General features: G+C 40.3%; 1 protein-coding gene across 5 annotated transcripts in view; it reads left to right on the forward strand.

Moving 5' to 3' along the window:
- Positions 1–3539: 3539 nt before the first annotated feature.
- caskin2 (CASK interacting protein 2) overlaps positions 3540–12453 on the forward strand; it is a 62817-nt gene continuing 53903 nt past the window's right edge. For 3 of the 5 annotated variants that reach the window (XM_017483880.3, XM_017483884.3, XM_047159208.2), the window contains exons 1-2: positions 3541–3721; positions 5499–5822. In XM_017483880.3, coding sequence (XP_017339369.1) covers positions 5729–5822 — 94 coding nt within the window. In that variant the 5' untranslated portion in view covers positions 3541–3721; positions 5499–5728. Of the gene's footprint in view, positions 3722–5498; positions 5823–12453 lie in introns of all 5 variants that reach the window. The other 2 variants (XM_017483882.3, XM_017483881.3) reach the window with 1 other exon arrangement.

A 12453-nucleotide genomic window follows, 5' to 3' on the forward strand; every position in this document is an offset into this window, starting at 1 on the left:
ATCCATTTTCCTGCTGAAAGAGACCACTACCATTAGGGAATACTGTTGCCATGAAAGGGGTGTACATGGTCTGCAACAATGTTTAGGTAGGTGGTACATGTCAAAGTAACATTCATATGAATGCCAGGACCTAAGGTTTCTCAGCAGAACATTGCCCAGAGCATCACACTGCCTCCGCCGGCTTGCTTTCTTCCCATAGTGCACCTTGGTGTCTTCTCTTCCCCAGGTTAGTGACGCACACACACCCACCAGACTGCCACATGATGTAAAAGAAAATTTCTCAGACCAGGCCACCTTCCTCCATTGCTCCATGATCCAATTCTGATACTCATGTGCACATTGTAGAAGCTTTTGGCAGTGGACAGGGGTCAGCATGGGCACTCTGACCGGTCTGCTGCTATGCAGCCCCGTACGCAGCAAGCTATAATACATTGTGTGTCCTGACACCTTTCTATCAATGCCAACATGAACGTAGACCAGACGGGCTAGCCGAGCATCAATGAGCCTCGGGCGCCCATGACCCTGTCACCGGGTTACCGGTTGTCCTTCCGTGGTCCACTTTTGCTAGGTACTAATCACTGCATACCGGGAACACCCCACAAGGCCTGCCGTTTTGGAGACCCAGTCATCTAGAAATCATGATCCGGCTTGCCTATTTTTCCTGCTTCTAACACATCAACTTCAAGAGCTGTCTGTTCATTTGCTGCCATTGTAATGAGATCATCAATGTTATTCTCTTCACTTGTTCATGGTTTTAAAGTTATGGCTGATCTGTGCATATGTATATACAATCATGTGAAAAAATAAGTACACCCCATGGAAAGTGTTGGCTCACTCCCCCCAATTTGGACAAGCAAACATTTGATCCTTTTTGAAACAGTGCCTATTAATAAAGTTGATACACTCTCTCAAATGACACACAAAATTGACATTTTGTAGTTATTTTCACAATTTAAATGAACAAAAAACAGATTACATTTATCACACCTTCAAATACATAAAATAAGAATCAGGTGTTCCAGATTGGGTGCCAGTGATTAGAACCTGCTTAAGGAGTGCAGGTGGAACCTGTCTTATTTATACCCCTCTCATATCTAGTGTCTGGTGTTCCCTGAGGTGCGTGGTGTCATCAAGCCAAGATCTAAAGAGTTCTGTAAGGCCTTAGAAAAAAAGTTGTGGATACCTATGACTCTGGCAAGGGATTTAAAAAGATCTCCAAATTATTTTTTAATACATCATTCCACTGTAAGGAAAATATTTCACAAATCATGCAGGCTTCAAACGTCTGCAAATTTGTCCAGGACTGGCCATCCAAGCAAATTCAGCAGAAGAGCAGACTGTTTGATGCAACAGTTTGACAACTGTTGGTGTCAGAGTGCATGCATCTACAATCAGAAAGAGATTGCACAGATTTGACCTGCACGGGCGGCGAGCCAGGAAAAAGCCTTTGCAAGACTACAGTTTGCCAATGAGCATATAGTTAAAGACCAGGCCTTCTGGAATAATGTGCTCTGGACAGACGAATCAAAGATAGAGTTGTTTGGCCATAGTAACAGCAGACATGTTTGGCACAGACCGAAAACAGCCTTTCAAGAGAAGCACCTCACACCAACTGTGAAGCACGGTGGTGGAAATGTTATGGTTTGGGGTTTCTTCACTGTCTCAGGGACTGGACAGCTTGCGTTCATTTATTCACCTATAAATTCTGCATTATATCAGAGAGTGCTTGAAGATAATGTGAGGCCATCTGTCCAAAAGTTGAGGTTGAACCAAAAGTTAACCTTTCAACAGGATAATGACACACACTAAGCACACTAACAAATCCACCATGGAATAGATCAAAAAGAAGAAATGGAGGGTTATGGAACGGTCTAATCAAAGCCCGGATTTGAATCCCATTGAAATGTTGTGGGGGGATTTGAGATGGGCAGGACATGCAAGAAAACCCTCAAACATCTTGCAACTGAAAGAGTATTACATGGAAGAGTGGTCAAACATTCCAGCAAGCCTGGTGGACAATTATGCAAAATGCCTTCAAGAAGTTATTTCTGCTAAAGGGAGCAATACTAGCTTCTGAGGTCAAGGCCATCACATCTATTGATATTTCTGTTGAATAAATAATTGAAAAAGCTAATTTTCCTCATTGTTTTTCAGGTATATCAACTCCATTAATAATCACTGTTTCAAAAATGGTCAAATGTTTGCTTGTCCAAATATGTCAAGAAAGCCAACAATTTCCATGGGGTGTACTTATTTTTTCCACATGATGGTATATCTGCTCCATATTGACATGATATGTTTGCTACAGATTTGTAGATCATCTACAAGTTCATGCTTCAAATCTGCCATTCTACCACATCGCCATAGATTCATGGTGCACTATCATGCAGGAAGCAGCTATTATAAGATGTGTATCCATAAAGGGAAGAACATGATCAGTAACAATACTTAGATAGGCTGTGTTCAAATGATGCTTGACAGTGTGTGCCTGGAAAACATTCTCCACATCATTACACCACTATCAGCCTGAACTATTAACATAAGCCCATGGATTCATTATGATGTCACCAAATTTGCACCATCTGCATGTCGCATCCGAAATCAAGATTCATCAGATCAGACCAGGAGACATTTTTCCAGTCTTCATCTGTCCAGTTTTGTAGAATCCTTCTGCTGTTGTAGCCCACACTCTTCAAGGTTTGATATGTTGTCATTCTGAGATGCTTTCCTTCTCACCATGTTTGTAGAGAGTGGTTATTCCTGGTTCAAGCTGAGTTGAACCAGTCTGGGACAAGTGTTCCTAATAAAGTGGACGGTGCATATCCATGACTATGAGAAATGGCTTACTGTAGATGAATGAATCAGGTTCTCAGAAGTATAATGATATAATAGAATAGTGACAAATTAATTTCTCTCTATTGATCATTAAATAAAAAGTAATAATAAAACATCCATCCATCCATCCATCCATCCATCCATCCATCCATCCATCTTCTATACCACTTACTCCTTTTTTTCAGGGTCACGGGGAACCTGGAGCCTATCCCAGGGAGCATGGGGCACAAGGTGGGGTACACCATGGACAGGGTGCCAATCCTTCGCAGGGCACAATCACATACACACTCACACACCCATTCATACATTACGGACACTTTAGACACGCCAATCAGCCTACCATGCATGTCTTTGGACTGGGGGAGGAAACCGGAGTACCCGGAGGAAACCCCCGCAGCACGGGGAGAACATGCATAATAAAACATATATCTATCTATCTATCTATCTATCTATCTATATATATATATATATATATATATATATATATATATATATATATATATATATATATGACTTAGAATTAATACTATTTTAATATTATTATTATTATTAGTACAACAGATTGGGCTTTTGGATTTAGTTTCAGTTTCTGATGTCTGCAGGTTTCAGGTGTAAAAGCGACCTCTGAGCTGTGGCGTGTGTGTGTGGGTGTGTGTGGAGTTGCGGTAGAATTTGTTTGTGGGCGGAGTCAAGGGGCAGACACGAGCGCGCGCTTCTCCGCTGACTCGCGAGCGCTCGGTGGAGTGTCACACACGTTCACGCGCTACCGGAGTCGGCTTCCGTCTTATGTATGAGGAAAGAAAAGGCTGAGCTCACAGGACTGGATTAATGTTTTAATATTATTCTGCTGTTTGGTTATTAGACTTCATCAACTTCATGTCGCGCGGTGAGTTCGCTGTCGGTAAACACCGTGTGTGTGTGTGCGCGCGTGCGTGTGTGTATGCGCGTGTGTGTGCGCGTGTGTTTGCGTGCGTGTGTTTGCGTGCGTAAGAACGATTATATCTCGCCTGGAATGAACACCCAGTAAGTTTGTTAGTGTTCAGACCTCCTAATGTCTTGTTGTTTTTAGTATTATATATACATATATATATTAATTTAAAACTTGTATTTTTTTATTATTGCCTTTAGAGAAAAGTCACAGAAACGTCACGTGTGAAATTTACACACGTGTTTTTTCTTTTAGACGTGTTATATTTCACACACGTTTCCTTTACATGTAGTGTGCGTTTTTAATCCCCCCCAGTGATTTTTCACGTGTAAGTGAAGCGCGTGTTTTTATTTCCATGTGAGTTATTTATTTTTCACGTGTTATTTCCTTTCACGATGAACTTTTTTTCATGTTAACATTTCACACGTACGTGATTAAAATTTTTAAAAAATTTTTTAGACGTGATATGTATTTTCAAATGTTAATTTTTAACTTGGTATTTCCTCTAATTATTAATTTATTGTCACGTTACTGTTTCACGTGTAGGTTTCACATGCTTTTTTAAATTTCCCCACGCAATTGATTAATTTTTTTCTACTTATTATATTTATGTTAATATTTCACGTGTCATTTCCTCTCACGATGAACTTTTTTTCCATGTTAACATTTCACACGTACGTGATTTAAATTATTATTATTTTTTTTCACATGTGCTATGTGTTTTCAAATGTGAATTTTTCACTTGGTATTTCCTCTAATTATTAATTTATTGTCACGTTACTGTTTCACGTGTAGGTTTCACATGCTTTTTTAAATTTCCGGACGTCATTTCCTCACGCGATTGATACATTTTTTCAGCTTATTATATTTATGTTCATATTTCATGTCTCATTTTCTCACGTGATTCGTTTCACTTCACGTTTGTTTTTCACGTGCGCTTTGTCTTTGTATTTTCACGCGTGATTTTCTCACCTGATTTCTTCGTTTAATTTCGCAGTAATCTTCTGTGTTGCGTGCTTTCATTTTTCCACGCCACGTTCTCTCCTGATCGAGGTCTTTTTCACGTGTGATTCCGTATTTTCAGACGCGATCTCGCATGTGTGGCTCTTTTCGGATGCGATTGCGTATCGTTTACACGAATGGCACGTGTGTTTACTTGACTTGACGTGCACTTTCCCAGTTTTACGAAAACGTACGATCACGAACTTCACGTGGACTTCTATCAGATTTCTCCCAGGTTAACGAATCAGCCGTGTGATATCCAACAAACGCGCTTTGAGATATTTCTTTTCTCAGAAAGCCTGCATACAGTCGAGTCAAATTTGAAATAGCTTGCTCTTCTAACTGAACCCTGATGAATCTCATGAGACTCCTTAGAACTGGTTCTCATTTCAAACACTCAATCAGACGCTCTCAAATACAGAGGAACTTTTTTTTTTTTTTCCCTAAAGCCGAGGTTATTGATCCTGTCCTTAGGGACCTCCACCCAGACCTGCTTTTTTTTTGTCCTGAACTTGCTAATAAAAGGCCACAGAGCGCTCGCTTACCTTTCTGAGGTGTGTTTGGACCTGAACAGCAGAACACAATAGCCAGGCTGTGTGTCCTGGCTCTCCAGCCCTTTTCCCAGAGAGCTACTTTACTCGGATTTGAGTTCTCTAACGTTCAAGCAAAGTGAGAGATCACAGTTCTGACCGCTCACGTTGTTTATTATTGTTTTTTTTTTTTTTTCTTACAGGATCTTCAGCAAGTTTCAGGATACAACATGGTACTTGCAATAGATAAACAGGATGGATGGATGGAGCAGAGACCCTGAATAAGAACACCCAGACTATATAGGTTGCCTCTGTTAAAGGAATTAGCGGCTAACGTGATGCTTGGAAAGCGAAGAGATGCGGCATGTTGTGGAGAAACGAGATTACGCTCATCTGAAGTGAGACTATAACTCGTCAGGGTTGGACAGCAGCCATGGGGAAAGAGCAGGACCTCCTGCTGGCTGTGAAGAACGGAGATCTTAGCGCTGCTCATAAACTCCTCGCCAAGATTAAGGCTAACCGAAATAGTAAGTGAGTGAGTGAGTGCTCAAAAGTTGTGTTTTGGAAGGGAAGTCTTAAACTATTTAATTTGATTAGTGTGACTTGTGTGCATTGATCCTTTCTCTCAGTTAAGTTCACGCGAGCAGCATAATGAAGGAAAAGGTGTTCACAGAAAAGTGTTTTCTTGAAGTTTGACTCAAATGACCACTTCTACAAGTAGTATTTCTGTTATGTGATAATTCCAGTTTATAGTGTTGGTCTTTATTCCTTTACACGTCAAGAATTGTAGTCGCGAAGCTACACTACTATCAGAACTAGCGAACTACATCATCCATTTGTCATACACTTTGGATGATGATCTTATTCGTCACGCTAGCTCTCCTCGCATTAATTTAGCTTATACCAGTCCGTACAGGATTTCTCAGAGGTTTTCTTTTTCTTTTCTTTTTTCTTTTCTTTTTTTTTTTGGTGTTTGTTGCGGCCAAAAATGCGTTTGTGGGAAAACCACTCGAATCGGCGCAATTGCACTCGCACAAAATTGCTTTCGCAGTGATGTTTGTTGGCAAAGGAGACCTTTCGTCTGTATCCGTGTCCGACGCACGTGAATCTCAGAGGGCTTTGATCGAGTTTGCGTTGCGATGACGTCACATGACGCGTCTTGGCGAAAATCCGCAGTCATTTTGAAAAAAAATGGCAAGCTCCTTCCTCTACGTACCGCAGAGTTCGCTTGATTTTTGCATTCGTTCCTGCACTCGCAAAATCGCTAAATGCTGGAGGGACTGTTCGACCACAGAGTTGTTGAAGTCTCAATTGTGGTTTAATAGGGTGTTGGGATGAAGAGATTCTGAAGCTTGTGGACAGAAAAGTACACAAAAAAACAAAAGGTGGTAAATGAGTGTTGGGGTTAAGAGGCCTGAAGCTTGATGACTGAACTGGAAGGTGATGTTCAGTGCTCATCTACTGCCCCTGCTGGAAGCTGATGATCTTAGAGCTGTACTTTATCATCACTAGTCAGATTTTAGCCAGGAAACTATATAAGATCAGCAAAAAAAAAAAAAAAAACAGAGTAAATGTTCGATGAACTCTGCTAATTAGTTTATCTGATGTTTCGTCACACACTTCACCTTCAGTCTGGATGCTGATCAGGTGAAATCTCTGCAAAGGATGCAACAAAACATTAATCACGTAATGATTAAATGCCAAAAACCTGCAGGACACGCCGTATACTCTCAAGGCGTCTTTGGCTAGTTGACTTCCTGGAGCGTGCTCTCCGGATTTAACAATTCACCAATAATGTACCAATACGAGATGAAGTACAAATCAGATCTACACTACAAAAGTGAGAACATCGTGAACATAGACAAATGTATTTTAATATTATGGGTATTATAAAGTACTTCTATGGTTATTCATTTCTCCAGTGAAGCTGAAATGGTCTCTTTCAAGCATTCCTTTCTATAGAATATTTCTTGACTATGAGAAATATTGAATTTCCCTATTTATTTTTTTTTACCTACTTTTTTAGCGTGCAATTTGTTTTGCGGTGTTTCTGAGTTTTAATGCACCAGTAAAAACTGTCCCACCGAAACAACGACAACATTAAAATCTGCGAGTCTTTGAGTAAAAAGCTGTATCTGAATAGCACCAGAAATATTATCATTGCCATTATTGCATGGCTGTTAAATTGAGTAGTGACACACTTGATGAATTAGATCGTTTCAGAATTGTTCATCATTATATGTAAATAGATACCTAATTGAGCCTATTAACCAATGAACATACCATACTAAGCACATATTAGAGAATCAGAGAATGGTTGTACAGTACTACTACGTGAAGTAATGTATCAGCAGACATCTTCACAGTTTGTTTTGAGAGTCTTTGATTGAAAAATTGAAAAGGAATTCTCTTTGCTTACAGTCAAACCACTGAATAAGAGTTCAGAAAGCGTAATTTAGACAGTACGGCAAATAGTAGCCTGGGGTTTAATATGTTTCTTTGTGGGAGGCAAAAGTATGGGGATACCTGACCGTCAAACTCGTCCTAATCCAGATTTAGTCCCCTTTTGCTGTTATAATAACCTCCAGTCTTCTGGGAAGGCTTTCCACTAGATTTTAGAACGTGGCTGTTGGGATTTGTGTTCATTCAGCTACATGAGCATTAGTGAGATCAGGCACTGGTATTGGGGTGCAGTCAATGTTCCAGTTCATCCCGAAGGTGTTCAGTGGGGTTGAGGTCAGGGCTCTGTGCAGGACACTCGAGTTCTTCCAGTCCAACCTTGGCACATCATGACTTCATGGAGCTCGCTTTGTGCACAGGGGAATTGTCAGGCTGGAGCAGGTTTGTGCCTCTTAGTTCCAGTGAAGGGAAATTGTACCGCTACAGCATACAGAGACATTCTCTACAATTACGTGCTTCTAACTTTGTTGTAACAGTCTGGGGAAGAACCGCATACCATATGGGTGTGATGATCAGGTGTCCACGTACTATTAGCCATATAGTGTAATATCCTACCGATGACCCTTTGAATCAAAATGCTAACGTGACTCATTATATGGCTTTGCTTAAAACTGATATTGTGGGAAAGAAGGCCTTATTATCTGCTGTTTTGGTGTTGTGAATAGACATCACGCTGTCACTCCCATGCATGTTCTTCTTCTGAGGAAAAGAAACATATCCAAAAAAAAGAAATAAAAATCACCTGCCAAAATGATTCCAAATCCAAAAGGCAAAGAATCTCCTTTGTTGCTTACGGTATTTTATCAACATGCAGTCATTTATAATAGTCACGGTCTTCTACGTTTATACTAATGAAGTAGCTTTTTTGAGTCTTTAATGGGTAAGAACATGTCGTTCACTCTGATGTCCACAATGAACTCTTATCGGGAAATTAGACAAACAGGGTTGCGGTCTTCCAGAGTAGCTTACAGGGAAAGCGTTTACGACTACAACGAAATGAGCTAATTATGCTTACTTTGCTTGTTCTGGCTTGTTCTTATCACTTAACATATTAGCACACCAGTGTTTTACTAGGCTTAAAGGATCAGCAACGTTGGATCACAAGCGTTTTATCTGTATGCGGAAACGACTGCCTCGATTAGGAGCCGGCTGTTCATGCGAGTGTGTCCAGGTTTTAATCCCGATCCCATTCCTTTCAGACCAGATGGACAAGCCAGTAAGGAATCTCCTCAGTGAGTCACTCCGGGGCTTTGTTTCAATGCTGTCTTTAACGCTCCATTATCAACTTCCCCTTTCCATTTACCCTCGGGAGAAATCCCTATCACTTTGCGTCAACATAAGCGTAGCGTGCAGGAGCAGAAATCTGCCGAGAAAGCACTGTTTATGAATCTAAACAGGAACAGCGAGCATTGTTTAACATTGACATTTGGAAGATATTTGGGCTGGACTGGCAAGCCAGATGTCTAGGATCTCTAGATTGTACAGTTTGATAATAAACACAGCTAAGAACGATCCGCTTTCACAGAAAGAGACCGTTTGAGTGACGGGACAGATGAGTCACAAAAGGTTTTACGACTTGCTCTGAAAAAGTCATTGTGCCGTTCAGTGTTTCCTGGTGAGAACTGTCTCACAGAATGACGTGCACGCAGAAACGAGAGGAGGAAATAAGACTGCAACCGATAAGATTCTGAAGCTCGAGGACAGAAAAGTGATAAAAAGGTATCGAATGCTCTGTGGAGAGTCTGAGGCTGCGGTTATATTTTGGCAGTTAGGAAGAACACTGATTGCCAAGCTAAGATACTTAGCAAATCAACTCTTAATGATCAAGCGCCTTCTTACCTCAAAGATCTTCTTACTCCACATTCATCTAGCAGATTTTTAAGGTCTTCTGATAGCTTTCTTTTGTATGTCCCTTGATCCTGATCCCGATGAGCTTTTTCAGTCACCGCCCCTCGTTTATGGAATCAATTGCCACTGGACATCCGCCTCACACCTTCTTCTGTTATCATTTTTTAAAAAGAAGCTGAAAGCGTATCTCTTCTCCCAGACGTTTTAATCTCATTTTTACTATTCTTTATTGTCTGTCTCTATTTGGTTTTATTCTGTTTTCTATTGATCTTTTTTTTTTTTTACTCTTCAGAACTTTGGTCAGCTTTGCTGCGTTTAAATGTTACTTACTTACAAATCAGCCAGATAGCGTAGCTGAAATGAGAATGTAGAAAAGAAAATGTGCAATTACCAACGAAATGGCTTCAATTGCTTAAACACATTATGAACGAAAAATCGGCTCCCACTCTTCCGGGACCTTTGGGGGAAGTCGACAATGCTGTTTTAAGAATTGTCTTGACAAAGCATAGCTGTGTGATCGGTGGCAAAAATACGCATGTATCATTTGAACGTACGATAACGTCGAACTCGTATCGGTATCCGCAGTTTTCAAATGTATCAGCGTTAGACCAATGCATAGATGATGCATGTAAAATCAGATTCTTTACATTTGTCACATTAATCCAGGTGGATCTGTATTTGATCCATCTTAGTTTTATTCATCTACACGTTACAAATATGAAAAAATCCCATATGACTACATCCCTGTTTAAAATCCTGTTTCTGAATACTCATTGATTTGCACTGATGCTACAACGTTAGCGTTTTAGACACGAAGCGTATATATTCAGTTTGGCCTCATTTCAGGTCCATGCTGTCTTATTAAAGATATGAAATATGAGCATCAGTGCACCTTGTAGGCTAATTTAACCCAGGATAACTGCATAGACCTTCTCTGCATCTCTTTTCTCAGTGCTGTTATTATAGAAGTGTGTTCTTTGGTGTATGATTGGAGTCCTGTGGGAATAGCAGCGTGCTGTAATGAATATCTGCATGAAGTTGCTTTTGTTGTTGCCCTGCTCTCTATAGCTTTGATCCTCGTCATCCTCTCGGCTTTATTTTTCTCCTGTGTTATTGAAAATGATGCACTGAATAGAGGCTCTATGGTATCTATACACATCATCCTATTATGTCTGTTATGTAACCAGGTGAACATAAGTAGGCCAGAAAAAAACAAACAAACAATGAACAAAAACAGAGAACGTACTCATAGATATATAGTCTGAAGCTCATAGCAGTCATCCGAGTCAGTCAAGTACGGAACTGTGTATCGTGTCTGAAATGTGTCGAAAAAGTAGAAAACATCAAAGGTGACAACTAGCTCACGAAAAAGCAAAATACAGCGTCTTGCCTAAGTGTTCACCTTGTTTGAACTTTTCCGCATTTTGTAATGGTAGGGCCTGGAATAGAAATGGACTTTACCGGCATTATATTTGAGGAATCTACACAACGTAATTAAAGTGTGAAGGGAAATCGATATATAGTTTGCAAAATATTTACAAATATATCATGATTGTTTGTATGGAGTCCAGTTAAATGTATCATCTGTGTCATCTCAGTATAAATAGACCTGTTCCTGGAAGGCCCCAGTGTTTGTTAGAGAACATTCCTAAACATACAGCATCAAGAAGACCCAGCAGTAAGTCCAGGACTAAGCTCTGGATTAGTATCACTCAAGGCTTGATTTTATATATATATATATATATATATATATATATATATATATATATATATATATATATATATATAACGTGTGTGTGTGTGTGTAGACTAAACTTTGAAAATCAGGCAGAGCGCCATAAAGTCCATCATTCAAAAATGGAAAAAATATGGCACAAACACTATTCTGCCCAGAGGAGGCTGTCCACCAAAGGTCGGTGACCAGGTAAAGAGGGTATTAGTCAGAGAAGCATCCAGGAGGCCAAGGGTACCTCTGAATGAGCTGGACAGATAGACAGCTCAGATGTGAGACGTTGTTTAGAGGACAATCATAGTCTGGACTCTGTAAAAGCTGGGCTGGAAAGAAGAGAAAAAAGCCATCCGACTTGGTGGAGACTCAGCAAACGTGGAAAAAGACGAAACCTGTTCACTGGTCTGATGCGACCAGACGTTAATTTCGTAAACCCATATGTTTGACAGAAACCTAACTCTGAAAACAGTATCCAAACAGTGAAGCATGGTGGTGGTAGCATCATGTTCTGGAAATTCTGTTCGTGAGCATGGAATGAGGAAATGGTCAGGGATGAGTTTAAGATTGATGAAGCCAAAGACAGAGCATTACTAGAATACTACAGATACTTGAAACTGGGGCAGAGGTTCAAATAACCCTAAGTATGTTGCCAAAGCTATACAGGAGTGGTTCAAATCAAGAACCTGCTGTTGTAGAATTGACCCGTCACAGCCCAATCCACAAGCTGAATTTTTGGAAAGAATTCCCTCCATCCAATTCCTTGTTGTAACACTGCAAAAAAGACAAGGAGTGGGGGTGAATACTTATGCAAGATACTTTCGACTCATAAAACCGCTTTGCTTTTTGTTTCCTTATCTTTTTCTTTCTTTCCAGCCATGTGTGCTGTTCAGTCCCTTCACTTCCTGCCGAGACCATACCACGTCAGAGGATAGGTCACAGAGCATTAGCCGTGTTTACATAGCCTCTTAGCTTCATACATCACTATGGCCATTATGCATATACTCCATCTGGGCCTGGCAGAACAAACATCTCTCCATCCTGTGCTGAAATACAAGAGGTGGGGAAGGTTCAACAATTCGCAACAAGTTCATAAAAAGATTCATTACTCTTTGTCTGCAGCA

The sequence above is a fragment of the Ictalurus punctatus genome, chromosome 13, assembly GCF_001660625.3.
Source record: "Ictalurus punctatus breed USDA103 chromosome 13, Coco_2.0, whole genome shotgun sequence".
NCBI classification, from domain to species: domain Eukaryota; kingdom Metazoa; phylum Chordata; class Actinopteri; order Siluriformes; family Ictaluridae; genus Ictalurus; species Ictalurus punctatus.